Raw genomic sequence first — 20,439 nt, 5'->3', positions numbered from 1 at the left:
AATTTTGGATTACATTACAAATACGATCAACACATTTATTTTCTTTTTTATAACTTTAACATTTTTGAATACGCTAATTACATAGTTAAGAAGGTTCCTAAAAAGAGAGATATGCGAAAAAGACTCATTGAAAGTTTTCTGTGAGGTACTGAAAATAATAGTACTACTACTACTACTACTACTACTACTACTACTACTACTACTACTACTACTAATAATAATAATAATAATAATAATAATAATAATAATAATAATAATAATAATAATAAACAGCAAGAAGTGGCGTTTTAGTTGTACAGAAAATTCGTGAAGATTAGCTGACCAGAGAACTGGTTCTCAAATGATGTGTCGCGACACAGTGTGTCACGTGGTTTCGTAATGTGCGTCGCGAAATTCTAGTATTTAAAAATCATGAAAAATTTAATAATAACTAGTTAAAATGGAGACGGACTGTACCAGCCAATACCTCCAACGGCAGCAATAATGCTCAGTGCTGCATAAAGTCCTTATAAAAACTAATAGGTTTCACTATTATAATAGATATTATTATTATTATTATTATTATTATTATTATTATTATTATTATTATTATTATTATTATTATTTATAATAATAATATCAAACAAGTGTGTCACGAGGTCCTGGAAGTTCAGTAAAGTGTGTCGTTAGTGAAAAAAGGATTGAGAACCACTGGACTAGAATAAAAAAAAATGTTGAATCTGCATACAAAGGCTCGAAAATAAAAAGAACATTGTAGACAATTTACAATGTTTAACAGAAAGTAATTAAAACATTACCGGTATTTAGGAAGAAATGGTATATTGAAGGACGCGACTGAAGAAATGGTTAAAAAAACAACAACGAAAAGGACAGCAATATGTAAGTTAAGACGAAAAGATAAACAGGAAACGAGGGTTCATGGGAGGATCTCAATCTGCAAGAAAGTTTCCAGTAATGCAGAAGGATGAAAATGATAATGTAGGCCTACTTTCGATCCAGCTGTACAAAGAGTAGGGATTTGATTGGATTACAGAAAACACATCAAGTTCTTCAATAGTTTATTAGGAGTAGCGTCCGTTACTCCACACGAAAAGTCTTGAACGGAATCAAATTTTTGAATTTTATTTTTTTCTTGAAACACAACGGGTAACGGTGACTTCAACTGGGGCTACCCATATCCCATTTTCTAATATTAAAACAAACGCGTACTATTGCAGAATGCTAGAACTTGCACAAACGCCGCTACGTGATAGCAAACATCCTCCAATAGATAACATCTACCGAACGAAATTGAAACTTCTAACCCTGATCCTTTCTACTGTCTTAGCGAAGTTTATTTAAAATATGCCAACAAAACCCTTATTTTCATTTTTACAACCAAATACATCTAATCAATTCAATTACTCCGAACAAATTAGTTAAGACTTTCTTTTCTTGAAAGGAAAAGAAACGTAACTACTTGGAACAGAATAAGACACGGAACATCTGGGCAGTGTATGAAGACGGTTATAGTGTTTTGATCTTTTGTGAGGGGGACACGGTGGCTCAGGGGTAGAGTGCTTTGGTGCGTAAGGTCCCTGGTTCGATCCTTGGCCATATAAGTTTATGGGGGACCACATCGTGTCCGTGGATTCTCTCGGCGTACTCCCGTTTCCTTCCCCATTCTCATTCTATCAATTTTTCCATCATCATTCACTTGCCTTAATCATCCGTTTTCCTTAGCCTAAAAGGCATAATCGAGGGACGTTAAACTGAAATATTCCATTTTATTATTTTGTGGTTACTGTGTTCGCTTTCGGTATTCACGTATTGGCAAGTTCAAATCGCGGTCCTCGTACAAAACCTGGCAAACTAAATTTTAGATTACAAAAAAATAATGGTGTCTATCATTCTATAACCTCGCTGCTTTGCAAAAGCATAAAGCAAAGTTTACTTCATTTGAAAATCTTTGAGTTTTACGTCCCACACTTATGCCGGTTAGGCTAAAGGAGACGGTGATGATGAGTAATGAATGAAATGGTGGAATGAAGAAAGTGGGAGGAAACGGGAGAACCCTGAGAAAACCCACGCACACGGTGTTTGTCCACCACAAAGTTCACTTGGCGGGGGCTGGGATCGAACCCGGGACCCCAAGCACTAGAGGGTTTACTTCATTTGACTCGACAATTTTATTCACTGAATATCACCCGTCATGTAGGCCGATAATTTCTCCTATAATTTCATACTTCGCTGCATTAAGTCCAAAGTTTCTAGTCTCAATTCTAATCTTTTCTAATAATCACGTTTGTAGTTTCTCCACATCTGAGCTTAACTGGTTGTATCACTACACGTCACATGTTGAGAACATATGTTGAGACAAGGTTCACTGCCTTCTTGACTGTTTGCTTTTCTTGTTTGATTTTAAGTGGTACTGTTACGAAAGGAGTGGGTAAATCCTGACTGATTTAATGTTTCTACTGTAAAGTACACACGAGTGATACAATTGTTTACCCAATTCAGTACTGTGTCAATGCACTGATATCACTTTGACACAGATTTACCCCCTTGGATGTATGATCCTTCTTCCTTGCAAGTTTTACACGTTGGAGCCACGTTAATCCACTTTGAAATCAAGTCAAAAACAATGACATTTCTAGTTTTACGTCCCACGGTTACCCTTGTAGGCTAAAGAATATGAAAGTGATGTATTCGTGCTACTTCTACCTAATGCTGCCCACAAGACGAAACACGACCACCTTATTTCTCGTTTTGTCTTGAGAGCTCCTCCGTGGCTAAGCGGTTAGCGTACGCGCCTTTGGCGTGGGAGACCCGGTTTCGATTCCCGGCGGGAGCTCATGTGGTTCGGATTCCACGTTAATCAGTAGGTCCACGTGTCATATAGCCTCGCTGCTGAAAGGGACGCTAAACTAAAATCAATTCAATTCAATTCGTTTTGTCTTGTTTGGTGAATTTATGTACAAAATTTTTGATCTTATCTTCTTTTTAATTTCATCTAGAAGTTATCTTCCGCGTCACGAGAGGTCCACGAAAGGTGTGATATAACAACATGTAATTCATAAATTATTATTTAACTATATTGTGTAAAGACCAGTATACATTTAAACGTTAATATAAATTATCTTTATTGTGTTTGTAATCACTTTATAAATTTTTAGATTAAAAAAAAAAACTATTAGTCATGTTACGCTAAAACAGTGTTTCATATCTGACGCTAGGTAAACTGGTGTTGTGTACGAGGCCCAAGAAATTTCATGTTTCGTGAGTAACATTACTTCTAACTTGCAGCCTTTCTTATTGGTCCAGTGACTAGAGCACGTCCCTTTCGCGCATGAGGTGTTGGCTTCGATTCCTGATGAGGCAGCATAGAATATAGTGTAGTGGTTTAAATACCACTTTAAATTGTAGGTCTCGTTCTTGTTGCTGATACAAAAGACACAAATACAAGTCAACAAATTAGGGATGCGCTCGAATGAGTTCATAAAAACTCGGCTCATCTCGAAACAGACATCTTGAAGCTCAACTCGAGAACTCGGCTCGAAAAATTTCCTCCAACTCGACTCGAATTCAAGTCGAGTTATTATTATTATTATTATTATTATTATTATTATTATTATTATTATTATTATTATTATTATTATCCTGTATGAACATGAAAGATAGGCGGTTTGTATCTAAATACTAAAATCTACTTGAACGCTGACCTCGGTAGTTGTGAAGTCTAGGAGGCAGGGACATCGTTCACGAGATGCTGGGTTTGAGTTCCGGAGGAGCAAGTATTCGGGCTCGAGTCAAAACTTGTTAAAAGTTATAGGGCACAGGCCAAACATATTTAAAACCGCTCGGCCCGATTGTAGGGTAGTCAACGGCTGGCGCGGCTCGGCTCACAGCTCATCCACTATCGAGTGCTGCAAAGATTGAATGAGAAGATGAGACGCAAACGACCAGAATTTTTCGCGAGAAATCACGACTTCTCGACCATAACAATGCATCTGTCCATACTACATTGTCTATACGGGAGTTTTTGAACAGAAAACAACTGTGGTAGACCATCCGCCATACTCACTTGATCTCGCCCCCAATGTTCTTTTTTTTTTAAAAAAAAAAACGAAGATCAAAACAGTGTTGAACGGAATGAATTTTGATGACAGATGACAGAGGAACTCTGAAGGACATTCCAAAAAGAGAGTTCCAAAAATGCTTCGAAGGGTGGAGAAGGCATTGTCATCAGTTTATAGCTTCCTACAGGGAGTATCAGTATGCAGTAACAAGGTGTGTAGCAAATTTTATGGAACGAGTTTGCAAACTTAATTGCAAATCTCCAGGGTGATTGGTATTCGACTTATTCTTTCACATTGATTCTACAACTACTTTGGAACTTTGTGTCTGTGAACAAGGGGCAGAAATCAGTGGTTTCAGAGCAATTTACATGTGCTTTTTTTTTTTTTTTTAAAAAAAAAACACTTTAGAAGTTGCATCGCGGTCTAAAAGGCCCTAGAATTATGGTGCATAGATTACAAGTCACTGCACCCATTTTATTTCCTCTATACCGTTATGTGTTCCATACATATACACATTTATTGTTATTATTTAGTTGTAATAAGTTTCTCGTAACAAAGCTTTATGTCCATCAACTGGTCTTTTCAACCGTGTGCGACTCTGAGAAGAAGTAGCCGGTCGATTATATAAAAAAATATAACCTTTCGATTATATGACCTTATGCATTATATAAAAGATAATACAGTATTGTTTTGTGACAGTCTCGTGTAACTTTCTTAGTTTATTTTAGCGTACTACTATATTCTTTGTGAATTTAGTGGTATTTCATATACTGGTAAATAAATATAATGAATGGATGACAAAGAGAAAATAAAAGCCAGCTAGATAACGTTGATAAATGAGTTTCATGTGGTGAATACACTCTTTCATTTCAAGTGAACTAAATTATGGATTTTCTGCAAGTTATAGAAAAGTGAGGCCTATTCAAAGTTAATTGTTTTTCGAATAAGATGATCTCTCTGAAATAACACTCAATTCTCCGTTGAATTCGGATGATGAAGATACTGTAGAAAAAAATATATATATCATGACTGAATTAGTCGGTGACAACACAAATATTGCACACAGAATTATCGCAAAATGGAGTATGCCCAATAACGAACACTACTTTGGTAAATATCTTCTTTTAATATTTACGATATTTCTGAGAGAATCCTTATATTCATTACAATTACCAACCATTTTAATTATTTATGTTCTTTGTCCTTACGACGTAAGTACCTTCGATACAAATCTTTAGTCTAATCTTGTTTATTTCGAAATTTCACAGACTAACTTCTGATAAACACAGTTAACATATGCATGTGCACTTCTACCATACGCGTTCTGTTCAACAAGAATGTCGAAGTTTAGCCCTTCAGTATACACAGGCGAGTCATTACGGAATTCACGCTATCCTACCCTAGCCCGTAGGACGATGTGATTGAATATGTCGTTTGCCTATAGTGAAACATACTGCAAATACGCTATTTGAGACATGGAGTCTATTTCTGACGGGTTCTATACTGGATGTCATGGTTACATACACCAATCAAAGAACTTGTAAAATAGTATTGCTGTTATCTACCAATGAAATTGACCCACGATCAAGAGAACAGAGAAAACATTTCGTGCTTACATTGTATAATTCTACCAACTGAGGAGCAGACATTACGAACGAGATCAAAGGACGTTAGACCCGAGTTCGATTCCCGGCGGGAGCTCATGTGGTTCGGATTCCACGTTAATCAGTAGGTCCACGTCTCATATAGCCTCGCTGCTGAAAGGGACGCTAAACTAAAATCAACTCAACTCAACTCAACTCAAAGGACGTTATTCAGTAAGTAGAACATTCAATCGATGGCATGGTCATAGGCGCCCGAAGGGGGAGGGCAGGATGGGGCCCTACCTCCTGTCTCACGAAAATGTATATTTGATATAGTAAACCACGTGTATTAAATACCAGAAATACCAGATATAATATAGCAACCACGGAGATGGCCCCCCGTCTAGAAAATTTTCTTCGGGTGCCCCTGGGCATGGCCAATAACTATTTTATTTCAATCTACTAAACATTGTTGGGCTGAATAGTTTTATTGTGCTATAACAGAATACTGAACTGAAGTATAAATAGTTTCTAAAATGACTTGGTAAAAAGATTTACCATGAATATTAGAGAAAGGACGTCTTCTGAAGAAAATACTTTCTCTGAACATTAAACGTAAGCTACACGAAATAGCAGGGACATGAGAAATAAACACTGCCCCATCACTCGCAAATGACAGATATGGTCCCGAAAAGTGCTACCATTGTGATTGGAAGAAAAACGGGAAATAGAAAACAGTCATTAGTTACTGTATTTGTATAGAGCACACAAAACCTCCACGTATAGTGATGATTTCAGACTTGCCCTAGCGGGAACTTTGAACATAATGGGGTGAAAACAGTACTGCAAAAGTACGGGTCAAGCTGGACCTGATTGGAGAAATACCCCGGGGAATTTCGAAGCTCCGAGGCAATTTTTCTGCCGGGCTACCACCTGAGATCACTGTCAACATATATAAGATATGTAAATTACGATTCTAAAGTTGAAATTGACCATGAGTGAAATAAAACCAAACGCAAGGTGTAAGGTTGTGATTAAAATATAGTAGACCTATATTTTTCCAGTACTGGCTATAGCACTGCTAACCGTTTCCAGCACTAATTATCATTTTCTGTTATTTATTTATTTTTCTGAGTTTACCGTTCTATGATTATGTACCGAGAATAAGGCAGACGGTGACGATGAAGTGGGTGATAATGATGGAATAACGAAAGCTGGAGAAAATGGGAGAATTTCAAGAAAATTCATCGGCACGGTATTTGTCCACCACAAAGCCCATTTAGTGGGAGCTGGGATCGAACCAGGGACCCCATGCGCCCGGAGTTAAGTGCTCTACCACTGAGGCACCGTAACCTACTATTTCCTTTTAGTTTCTTTTTTAGTCAGAGAATAGACTGAAATAGTGGTGACGTCATTTCCTCTCCGTTACCATGGTGATCGCCATTTTGTTTTCTATACAAACGTGAGTGTGTAAATGAGGTGTTGAGTAAACAATGGCTGTGAAATTATTTAGAATTTTTAAATACTTTGAGAACGAAGTAAAGTTGGTGGAAAAAGGCGAAAATGCTATTGAATCAAATCACGTGTCTTCCATAATGTATGATGGTGAATTTAAATATTTAAAAGGCAGAGTGGAGGCAAACATGAAGAACTGAAGTTGAGGTAAGTTTGTATCCGTTATTTGTTAATATAAATGCCTCGATGTATTGCACAGAAGGGGAACAAACCTTATGTAAAGATCGTGTTGATTTGTCTGTATCATGTAATATTACAATTGTGTGTTCTGATCGAATCATATTTGCTCATTTATTTTGCCTTAGTAATTTTACGTTTACGATTAAGAATTTTATGTTGCCTACAGAATATCGAAAATCTTTAGTAAAGAATTCTAGGATATTGCTTGTTCCATTTCTGCTCAATTACATCAATGCTTACAATCAAATACATAACATATCACCATTTATGCATTATTTCTCAGCCTTCGCTCGTGTTTGTATAGAAAATAAAATGGCGATCACCATAGCAACGAAAAGGATGTGACGTCACACTATTTCAGTCTATAGTAACAAGCAACTATTATACCATTGACTCCGCTAAAAAGGAAAAAACACTAATCAATTTTAAGTGCACGTATATTGTATTCATATTGATGATAATATTGGCCATTCTAGTGTTTAGCATGCAAACTAAAATTAATATAGTACTCGTATACACCCATTATATAAGTATTGGATTTCATTTCTATACTCCAACTACATACAAACGAGAGAAAATGTTGGTAGTTCTCTTCATCCAACTTTGTAAAGTGTAAACACTGTAATATTTTTGACACGAAAGGAAAATAACGCATTTAATAAACCTCAAATATATTAAAACTAATATTAAAATAATATTTCCAATAATACATTTTCAATATAACTTTAGATTTAGCAACACGGTTCAAAAGACCGTGCGCGACTTCATGGTTACGAAACAAGGACGTGACTTCTGAAGAATTGTAAATCGAGAAATTTATATCTATCTATCTATCTTACCAGTCACCCTGTACATCAATAATTTTCTTACTTTAAATAAAATTTCCTTTCGAAATAATTGTGAACGGAAAGATAACACTTGAAACAACTATTGAAATCAAATGACACATGGTTATGTTCTTTAAGGTATAGGAGGGTATTGATGAATGCAAGTAAAAGTGCTTTATTATTAAACTCCCCATGATCATGCACCGAGGCTAACGAAACTGGTAATGATAAGAATAAACGAAACAGAAGAATGAAAGAAGTGGGAGAAAACGGGAGAACACCGAGGACATCCACCACAAAGCCCACTTGGCCCTGGAGTCGAACCAGGGATCTAAGGCACCAGAAGTGAGCACTCTACTACTAGGCCACCCTGCCCCTCAACTGAACTATAATTAAGTAATTGGTTGTATGAGAAAGTGGTAAAACCAACGGACACAATATTTTCTATCACAAGTTCCTATGACATGGGATCGAACTAAAAAGCCTTCGTACAGGATATGAGCGCTCTATTATTATTTTATTCAATTTCTTTAGGGGGATTAAAATTAAACCAAGAATTTATTTCTTCATAAATACACAATAACTATAGAAAGAGAACACTCAGCTTCGACGCTGAATAAAGAAGAAAAAAAGTAGTTATTGCTGTATTGAAAGCGAACTCTTCTCTATTTATCGCGAGCATTATTATTAAGTAAAAAGTGTCTGCCAACCCTGTGAGAAGCTGAAGAGGCATTGCTCCGTTGATGCAGACATCTCGCGACATTCTGGATGTGGAGAAAGGAGAGGAGAGAATCGCGCGCTGCTCCACAACGCACCAACAAAGAGGGAAAGAAGAGAGGGGGGCGCATGCGCTGGGGGACAAACCCGGCGAATATGTAAACTGCACTCCACAACTGGTGACATGTTAGTGTGGAGTGGGACGCCCTAGCGCGAGACATGTGACGGCCATGCGTGGTGGGAAACGAACCCCGGACCCTCGGTGGGGTATCGTGTTTCTGGCTTGGATTCTTTTCTTCGCAACGGGAACTGTGCGAGTTGTGACCGAGAACATCCCGTGCCCGAGTGCCTGCTTTTGCGACGAGACGACCCATTACGTGAGTTGCGTGGGTGATGAACTGTGGGGATTCCCTGAAGATGTGCCGCGCTATGCTCTCCGATTGGAGCTCAGAAATTTCGTGATAGGTACATTACGTGCCGAGGACTTTGACGGTCTTTCGCATCTCACGGAACTAGTGATTCAGTTAAGTCGAATTCGAGAGATCGACAACGGGACGTTTTTTTCGTTAAGTGAATTACATCATCTTGACTTAAACCAAAATAATCTTCAAACCTTGGACGAAGGAATCTTCTGGGGATTGGATAAACTCCGTTACCTTGATTTATCAACAAATCTAATTTCAACGTTCGACGGAGCATTCTCCAACCTCTCAAACGTCGAACAACTTAATTTACGAGAAAACCGAATTCGAAGTCTGGACCAAGAATGTTTTCGTGGACTCCACAAAGTTCAGTATCTCAATTTAGATTCCAACAACATAGCTACCATTCATGTGGGCACCTTCCAATACCTCATGAACCTTGCTCATCTTATCCTTAGCAACAACCCCCTCAAGACCCTATCAAGGTTGGATTTCTTTGGGTCACGACTCCAATACATGGACGTATCACATGTTGGTCTCAAACGAGTACCACAGTCACTGACTCGTTTTGTGCGTGATCTTCGTTTGGCAAAAAACAACCTCACTGAGATTCGAAGTGGTGACTTGGACAGTTATCCGTACCTTGGTTTACTTGTGCTGGATGATAATCTAATTCAAGAAATTGAAGACGACGCCCTGGGGAGACTGGAATACTTAATGAGACTTTGGTTGAATGGTAATCGTTTAACATCAGTGCCGCGGTCTTTGCCACCAGGTTTGCGGGCCTTATATTTAGAGGATAACCTTCTGCACGAAATAAGAAACTTTGATCTAGTGGGGCTACCAAATCTCGAACAACTATTTCTTCAACGGAACCAAATTCGTTCCATCGAAGATTGTGCATTTTGTGAGTTACCAAACTTAAAAAACTTGGATTTGCAAGGGAATAAGTTAGAAAGTGTGATGGTGAGAACATTTGAAAAACTGTCAAATTTAGAAACTTTAGATCTGTCACAAAACCCAATCAAAGAACTTGGTGGGCGGAGCTTTGCTTCTTTATCTCGTCTTAAAATGCTCCAGTTGTCTAATTTAGAAAATGCAGTGGCGGATCCAAGTGAGCTCTTCCTACCTTTAGCGGGACTCGAAATTCTCGAGCTGTACAACAGTCCAGAGTTGGCGAAACGTGTTGTGTCAAACAGTGATACTTTGCATGCCATGCACACTTTACGTGAACTTAATATTATGCATAATAATATCAGAACATTACGACCTGATTTCCCCGAATTGTTACCCCAACTTCGCGTAATCAAGCTCGGGAATAATCCTTGGAGCTGTGACAATTACACCGTCCTTTGGTTTGCTCACTGGATGAAAAGTGCTCCCACTGTGCAATTTTTCCAGATACTTAATGTGCGCTGTGCGTCACCACCTCGACTTGCTTCCAAACCCATCGTAAGATTGGATGAGGCTGATTTTGGGCTCACTACCAGCACAATACCCCCAACTACAAGCACTGTAACAACAGTACATACAACTCTATCAACTACACCACTACTTACAACTATCACTCCAACTGAAGCTACAGTACCAGTTACAACAACGGAAAGTTTGACAAATGCTAGTAATGTATTTACAAATACAACACCAGCACAGGACGTAAACACAACTAATATTTCAGCAACACCAGAAAAGACTTCGACATCAAGTTCCTCAATTAAAACCACAACTTCAATGCCTACAGTTATAAAAGAATTTACAGGGCACTCTTCAGCAAGAACTCAAAGTGTAACCACAAGTACTTTCATTCCAACAACAAAATCTACGATAGTGCTTCAATCTTCCACCACAAAGCTTTCCACGAATCCACCCCCAGCTACAACCTTAACCGCTGCCAAGTGGACGTCGGAAGAGAGCGGCATCCCAGTAGCTGATTCTTCTTTGGAGCTTCCCGATTCTCTTCCAGCCACCGCCGCCAAGCCAAGTGTCGTTGCCGCCGCGGTGAGCGCTCTGGGAGTAGGTGTTGCAGCGACGTTTGTTATTTATCGTTGTAGCCATCGGTTCATACCCCGGTGGCGGCACTCCTCAATTTCCTATAAGAGCCACCAGGACGAAGTAAGCATCGCCACAGTGGCTGATCCAGGCATTACGAACGATCTCTACTTTCAGATGCAAGACGAACGATCTGAAGTTTGGTGAACAAAATCTAATTGGAACAAAAGTGTGTTTAATTGTGTGTGAGTGTTAATTTTGTGTGTGTGTGTGTGTGTGTATGTGCGAGCGCAAAACTGCAAAACTATGAGAATGTGAGATGTGTGCAATTATGTGCAATTTGTGAAACAATTACTTTGAATAGTCAGTTGGATTTGCTGTTAATTTGAAGGAAAAAAAAATCGCTGACACCTAGTGATAGCAACGGAAATTAATTCTGTGTGTGAAATGAAATGAAACAAAGAATTTGTGAATGACATTCCCTATGTAAGTGCAGTGAAAACATGACAATGATTTTTTTTATATATATATTTAATCCAACAAGACAAATTTTATAATAATGATCAGAACAGTAAACATGACTGAATTTGATGTCATGAAAATTTACTGATCATTCCATTTTGTCTGTGATTCCTTTAGAGATACTCCCTTATACCAATGAGACACACACACATACAAAAGGAGAGTGTCTTCTTTTTTTATTTCTATTTAAAAAAAAGAAATGCCGTATTAATAAATAAATAAATTAAAAACAGTTAAACGGCTGCAGTAAAGTGAATAGATTTTGGATTTTGATGTGGGTCTATTTTGCTACTGTCCAGAATTTATATTGCTAGTGCTAGATTCGTCAAAAAGAAGAAAAGATCAAAGGAGATTAAAATACATAAAGTGTAAATCAAATTAACTGTGTATGTTTCTTTAAAATTTCTGCAAAATTTTAGGCTCACTTTTGTTGCTCAGTTCTACCAAATGATGTGTGGATCAATACGCTGGTTCTCTTTATAAACCCAAACACACAAACAAAGAGAGAGGGAGTCTCGGTTTGCTTTAAGCTGCACAAATAGTTTCGCTTTTTTGTACCTCACACTCGCTTTCGAAAGCGGAACTAGCACTCTTGGGTTTCTCTACAAAAACAGCACGGCATCTTAGGAGGTACAAACTGGAAGTGTTAGCACACACAATAAATGCATTAAATGATGCAACTTGTGGTTATCAACATCCTTCCAGCTGAAGTTCAAATTCGCGGTCAAGTTCAGTGTCAGCTGATTTTTATTCTTAACTCGCACGAGTTTACTTTTACGTTTACTTTTAATTTACAGGGTTGCTCGCAAGGGATGTTTATGGCTCACAAAGTGTCAATAAAATTTTAGAAACAAGACAAGAGAAAGTTAACAGAAACTAATGAGAAATTTACAATTTATACAGAATTGGTAAGTTGATTTTCAGTTTAACGTCCTGTTCAGCAGCGAGGCTATATGGGACATGGAACTACTGATTAATGTGGAATCGCAACCACATGAGCTCCGGCTGGGAATCGAAAGGCGCGTAAGCTAACCGCTTAGCCACGAAGGAGTTCAATACTTTTTAATAAGACAGTATTCAAGGTTAGGAGGGGAGCAGTATTGGATATCAGTGTCACTAAATAAGTTTAAAAGGTAATGCTTTCCGTTTTTTATTTATTTATTAGGAAAACATACCAGGTAAATTTCCGGAAGATACATCATAGACCAAGCACCGGCGGATCTAGCCCGGGGCCGGGAGGCCTAGTTCTCTTTGTTTTTGAGTGAAAAAATTATCTATACCGTTATTTATAAATTTTTGAACGTTTATAGTAAACTTATGATATACCTATTATTGTCTGGATTCTGGCAGCCCCCCCCCCCTTCAGTTTTTACTTTCTGTATCTGCCACCGAGACTAAAAGAGGAAAAGACACCCTTGTTGAGAAAACAAATTAAATCTTTCATGTTCTAGGATTATATCTTTTAGGCAAAAGGAGACAGTAGATTAATGAAAGTGAATAAACTACAAAACAAATGATGGGATAAGAACATGGCACGAACACAAGAATGTTTACCACAAATTCGCATGACGACCCGAGCATTTGGCACATGAGATCCCGGGTTGGATTTCCGGTGGAAAGGCTTTGAAAACTTTGAACGTATTACGGTAGTTCGGCTTCTACCGGAATTATAGCTCTCCAAATCTGATATAGCCTCTGTGCTCAAAGGGAAGATAAGGGTCACAATGGTTTAGTGGTAGAGCGCTTACCTCTGATGCGTGGAGTCTCTGGTTCGATCCCAGCTTTGTGGTGGACAAACACCGTATGCGTGGTTTTTCTCGGGCTTCTCCCATTTCTTCTCACTTTTATCATTCCACCATTTCATTCATTTCTCATCATCACCGTCTCCTTTAGTCTAGTCGCATAATCGTGGGACGTAAAACTCAAAGATCCACGATATAATTTACTTGCTGTTGGGTATGCAGTTTCTATACCGCCGTTCATTTCATTTCATTTCAAAGGGAAGATAGGGGGTCAAGGTGGTCAGTGGTAGAGTCCTTACTTGTGATGCGTTGGGTTCATGGTTCGAACCCCTGCCAAGTAAGTTTGTAATAAACAACATCGTGCCCGTTTGTTTTCTCGGGGCTCTTCCGTTTCCTCCCACTTTTTTCATTCCACCAATTCTTCCACCATCATTCACTTGCTTTAATTATCGTCTCCCTTAGCCTAAAGGGCATAATCGTGGGACGCTAAACTGAAATATGTCATTTCATTTCAAAGGGACGATGCATTCCAATCAAACCAATTCACATGGATCGAACCACGAACCCCACATTCCAGGGATGAGTGCTCTGTCGCCGAGGCATTTTGCTCTCAATCATCCCTGTTTAACTTACCGCAAACACAAAGATCAATATCCAATTCTGAAAACAACAGGTGAATGAGTGATCTCGCAATTAACTAGTTACCGCCTATAATTCAGTTCGAGAGAATTCGCAATGATGTTCTAACATAACCATGCGATTCGGAAGCTAAGTACGGAGTTCAGTAAGCAAGAAAGGGATTCTAGTAATAATTGCACATGCATTACCCACATGAACCTCAGCCATCTGACCAGCTGCACGTCTTCAAAGACTAAAATGATCACAGAGCTTCCTCGTGGCTAAGCGATTAGCGTACGCGCCTTTTGCGTAGGAGGCCCAGGTTCGATTCCCGGCCGGAGCTTAATATGGTTCGGATTCCACGTTAATCAGTAGGTCCACGTCTCGCTTCGGAAAGTGACGCTTAACTTAAATTAAAATCAACATGACCACAACGTACTAGTATTATTTACTTACGAAATTTACACATGCAATCATGAGGTAATTTAATACTGAAAATATTAATAATACAAAGTGTGAATCCAAGTCCGAAAACAATGGGAACAGGACTTGTATTTACGAATATCATTGGAATAATCGGGTGATGAGAACTAAAATAAAACATTGCTAACTATAGGATTCGAACTAGGATCTCGCGAAGCCAAAGTAAAGGCGTTACTGAAAATATTAATAATACAAAGTGTGAATCCAAGTCCGAAAACAATGGGAACATCATTGGAATAATCGGGTGATGGGAACTAAAATAAAACATTGCTGACTATAGGATTCGAACTAGGATCTCGCGAAGCCAAAGTAAAAGCGTTACTGAAAATATTAATAATACAAAGTGTGAATCCAAGTCCGAAAACAATGGGAACAGGACTTATGTTTACGAATATCATTGGAATAATCGGGTGATGAGAACTAAAATAAAACATTGCTGACTATAGGATTCGAACTAGGATCTCGCGAAGCCAAAGTAAAAGCGTTACTTGTTCACCGATAATCACCTATCCTAAGTTTGTATTTATGGATAGTTCTATAAAATACTGTGACCAGAGTTCTGAAGTATTATTTATTAAGTACAACTAATTCTTCGAAGAAATTCTTAACAGAAAAGGGTCGTTATTTTATATACATAAAGCAAAAAATTAAGCTGTACGTCCCAAGGTTGTGCCGTGTAGGGTCAAGGGGACGTTAATAATTAAAAATGAATGAACAAAAGAAGGACGAAACGGGAGAACCCCGAGAAAACCCACGCATACGGTGTCTGTCTACAACAAAGCCAACTTGGCGCAAACTGGGATTGAACCAGGGACTTCACACATCAGAGGTGAACCCTCTATCACTGAGCTATCGCGGCCTCTACAGACATAAAGTAGAACTATAATTTATGGATTACTATAAAGCAAAGGTCTTGTCTAGAAAATACTACAATCAAGACTACGTAATATATTTGCTGTAATTTATCGTTCCATTTTAGCACTACGGCTATATGAAATATAGACCTAGAGTTTAATCCTACATGCATTAAGATGGGTTAAAAATTATCCACACTATTATTAGGATAAGAATTTCTATGGATGTTTCTTCAGTATCATGTCATAACTCAGGTTTTGTGTGTCGAAAATATATATTTTTTTTTTGTCATGCAGTACTTTTAATTTCTAGAAAACAGCCTTTAAAAAAAAAAGTTTTCGTGATGGAGATAAAGTACCCTCCTTTGGTGTAAACTTGTTACCATAATGTGCATGAGAGATTATTTCCAGTTAAAGTTGACGATTCTGACACTAGGTGTCGCCACGGGTACAGCGGACGCAAAGCGCCCTGCATCTAAACAGGAAAGACCTGCTGGTTTCAGAGTGATGATATTGAAAGTGGAAACCCTACGTAAACCAAGAAGTTACGTGAAATACCGCACACCAAAGGAGGGTTTAAAAAACACCATACAAATCATTACTTTCTATCCCAGAAAATGTAATATTTTGTACTAACTATAAACTCAGACAACTGAAGGCACAAAACAGAAAAGAAAATCACATTTCCTGCGACAGAAAATAATGACTTGTTTGGTTGATATTTTTTGACCCTCCATTGGTGTGAGGTGTTACGCTTAATCCCTTGTTGTACGTAGGGTTAAGATCCACTACATTTGGATCCTAAGATAATTAGAAATGAATGAAAAGACGTTGATAGTTACAAATGAATGAAATGGTTGAACGAAAGAGTAGGACGAAACGGGAGAAACCCAAGAAAACCCACGCATACAGTGTCTGTCTACCACAAAGCCTACTTGGCGCGAGCTGAGATCGAACCAAGGACACCACAAACCAGACATGAACGTTCTACCACTGAGCCACCCCGGCTCCTCAGTGCTACACAGAGTCATTACAAAAACGAATAGTTTTCACTATTATAAGATATTATTATTATTATTATTATTATTATTATTATTATTATTATTATTATTATTATTATTATTATTATTATTATTATTATTATTATTATAATAAAAATATCAAGCAAGTGTGTCGCTATGTCCTGGACATTGAGTAATGTGCCGTCACTCAAAAAAGGTTGAGAACCACTGGTATAGTAAACCTTTTTTTTCTTTTTTCCGTTTTTTCTTTACATTTTGGAATAAAATTTTGCTGAAATTCTCATAGTATTTTTATCAAAACATTGCTGAAGTTTGAAGTAAACAATGTCAACATATAGTGTTATCTGATACACATGCCAAAAATGTTTATCGTACTATCTTACAAAATGTGTTATTTGTTTAATTGTCATCACTGAAAATATAATAGTTTCGCTCCATATTATAAGTCTCCTTTCCTGCTGCGATTCTCGCTGATTGCCGAAATTTTGCTTGCTCTTGAAGAATATAGACCCATCACACGGCTTTTAGGTGGGTAATGTGTGGTCAGCACATCAAATTCCATCGCCGCTTATAGTCAATATACACATACTGGACTTCGCTACTTTCTTAACTCAAATAGCTAGTCTTACTTGCATCATGACAACACATTAACGGTGTCGAGTACATCCGCCATCTATGTTTTCTATTAAATCATTTTTTTAGTTTTACAATTATCGTCTTTCGGTTAATGGAAATGGACGGTTAATGATAGTGAATGATTATGGAAAATGAAATGAAATGAAATCTTTACGTTTTACGTCCCACGATTATGCTGGATAGGCTAAAGGAGACGCTGATGATGAGAATAAAATGGTGGAATGAAGAAAGTGCGATGAAACGGGATAACGCCGAAAAACCCACGCACAAGGTGTCTGTCCACCAGGAAGTTCACTTGGTACGAGCTGGGATCGAACCGGGGACCCCACGCAACAGAGGTGAACGTTCTGCCACTTAGCCACCGCGGCTCCTGAATGATTATGGAATTTATTAGTAAAATGAAAATGTGGAAGAAACGGGTGAAACTCGAGAAAACTCACAGACCCACGGAAAAATATGTGTCACCAGGAATCAAAGCGGGGACCTCTCGCACTAGAGGTGAAGGCTGAAATAATTATTTTCTTAGCTCATTGATTTACATAGTGAGTGAAGTATTCATTCTTTTTCTGTAATGAACATACATTTTAATCCTTTAGAGAAGAACGTCTAATGTAAACACACAGGCGATCGTTCCGCTGAGATTTACAAAACACCTACACGTTTAATTTATGACAATTCTCTAGCATAGGCTTGGATGGCTTTCATGTATTTTTCTTGTCTCTAATGAAAGAAGAAAGCCGTTCCTAATGGGTTAAAATTAAAATGTTAGTTCTTCAAGTCAAGTTACACGTTGCCTGTTAATAATTTCAATTTGATTTATAATCATTACAAACTTTCACATAATTTTGTTTTCATAAAGCAGCAAAGGACATTTAAATAGATTTGAAGAAATCAAGGTTCGAAATCCTAGGGGCGGAGGGCAAGGTGGCTTAGTGGTAGAGCACTTACCTTTGGTGCGTGGGGTCCCTGGTTTGATCCCCGGTTGAGTTTGTCGTGGACAACATCGTGTCTGTGGGTTTTCCCGGGTTACTTGCGTTTCCTCCCGCACTGTCATTCCACCATTTTTTCCATCATCATTCACTTGCCTCTATTATCCGTCTCCCTTAGCTTAATAGGCATAAACGTGTGGCGTTAAGCTGAAATAATTCATTTCATTTGCCTGGGAGGAACGAGGGGGAATTTACCTACTTAATATTTTTGGAACGAAATTCTCCCCTCACTAAAAAAAAATCTCACGGCTGAATGAATAAAATAATACTATTGTTAGAGGCTTGCAAATTAATTACAGTAATCCATACATAGGACTAATTAATGGGTGATCCAGTAGCTAACGGTATCCCTAATTTTACATAGTTTAGTTATTATGGATATTCAAATAGTGAACTCTTCAAGTCCAAACATGCCAGTGCAAAGTTTTTTTTTTTTTTTAAATTTTTTTAAAACATGTCTTGTCTACCACTTTATTGTTACGATTTCGCACCCTGGAAGCAGGACCGTATTCAGGGTGGTCTAGGGGGGGGGCGACCCCCTAAATTTTTGCTGTCCTCAAAATTTAAGCTTGTAAATGAACTATAATACGGTGATGAACTATGATATGATTGGATTAGGTTCCCCCTAAATTTTGGGGCAGGCTAATGGCCTGCCTGGAAGAAATCCGTAAAATCAAAACATTAAAATTCCATTTATTTCAAACTAAAAAGAAAAATACTTCCCTACATACATAAATCAATGGACAGGGAAAGAACGATGCGTAGTTACTCAACATCCTTGACATAAATTACACTAGCCTGCGATGATTTTATTGCGTAAGTGCAATATATTTCTGTGATGTGGTGATTGCCATCTAAGACTAAAAGTAAGGTTAGTTTTGTCTCATCACATCACATTTTGTGAGAAAATCGAGATAATCGTTTTACCTATTCATTCATATACGTCTCAAAGCAGGAGGACTAAACATTGGCTGAAATGCTATTACTCTCATGGCGTGAAATGTTGTAACGGTAGCTAAACAACAGCTTATCGTGTCCGTCTAGCTTCATTGTTTTGTTTCCTATATTGCTTTTCCTTCGGATGATTCATACAGTTCCGTCGTAAACTACCTAACTGTGCTCAGTGCTTTGAAGCCTCTAATATCGTGGTGTGTGCTTAGTATTTAGTGTCGAAAGTGAGTTGCTTGTTCGTAGAGGTTTCGGAATGCAGCGTCGAGATTGTAAGAATAATCCAGATATATTCTCTTATATATGTGGGACATTTGTAGCCATGAAACAACGGCGTAATATAACTTCCTTTTGCGAAAGGCTTATCTTGCGTATTTTGGTATAACATTGGGAGATCAGGACAAGAGGTTTGTCGAACATGCATTGAATAACTACGGCAATGGATGAAAGGTGAAAGACGAGCATTGCCGTTTGGAATCCCCACTTTGTGGCGTGAACCTACTGACCACAGCACCAATTGCTACTTTTGTTCTGTGAATATGAAACGTTCCAACAGTAGGAACAGGGCTAAAATTGCTTACCTAACTACAATTCCATCCGTCAGTTTACCAGTATCCCATGGTCCTCACATACCTGTCCCACAACCACCAGACCAATTAAACGAAGCCTCTTCCGAATCTCCTCGTGACAACAATGACGATTCAGACTTTGACCCACAAGAATCAACACAGCCTATACTGTTCGAACAGAGTGGTTTAAATGATTTAGTTCGTGACCTTGGTCTCACGAAGGAATCTGCCGAACTACTGCGATCACGACTAAAGGAGGGAAACCTGTCGTGAACAAGAATTTGCTGCTTTTCTGCAGAACAACATTCCGGAGTTAATACAGTAGAGCGTCGATTATCCGAAGTAATTGGGGGACATGGGTGTTCGGAAAACTGGATTGTTCGGATAATCGAACTGTACATGTTTATTTGCCAAAAAGAAGTACAGTACAGAAGGTTACTGTTTGCACCGTGAGAAGCTCTTCTTGGGGGCGCGCAATCCTTTAAACTGCGCGGAGCGGCACGCCTCAACTCTAAGCTGGCGCAGCTGTTGCTGTGAACAGCTTTGATACTGCCGCTACTTCTACAGCCAGTGCCAAACTGACAGAAGTGTGCTGATTGTTGAAACACAGCGACTGGCGGCTTGGCCGGTCAGCAGCGCCTTATGAAGGCCCCATTAAAAGCAATGTTCCGCCAGCGGTGGCTCAGTGCGGTGACTACTGTGGGAAACTTGGTTTGGGAGTGAGGGGGATGATGGACGGTAGGGTGGGAGAGTAACAGGTGCGAG

The 20,439-nt window shown here is 38.5% G+C and overlaps 2 protein-coding genes across 4 annotated transcripts in view; one reads left to right on the top strand and one right to left on the bottom strand.

Annotated features, from left to right (window-relative positions):
• The window catches only part of timeout (circadian regulator timeout), a 1,048,389-nt gene that overhangs the window by 714,320 nt on the left and 313,630 nt on the right, over positions 1–20,439 (bottom strand). The gene's annotated exons all lie outside the window — the stretch shown is intronic.
• LOC145678681 (uncharacterized) lies at positions 9,043–12,489 on the top strand. The gene has a single exon (XM_081749077.1). The coding sequence runs from the start codon at positions 9,111–9,113 to the stop codon at positions 11,496–11,498; it is 2,388 nt and encodes a 795-aa protein (XP_081605203.1). The 5' UTR covers positions 9,043–9,110; the 3' UTR covers positions 11,499–12,489.

This window comes from Thermobia domestica, chromosome 2 (assembly GCF_964235325.1).
Source record: "Thermobia domestica chromosome 2, izTheDome1.hap1.1, whole genome shotgun sequence".
NCBI lineage: Eukaryota > Metazoa > Arthropoda > Insecta > Zygentoma > Lepismatidae > Thermobia > Thermobia domestica.
The sequence above is the reverse complement of the archived record's forward strand: the minus strand, read 5'-3'. Positions and strand labels throughout refer to the sequence as shown.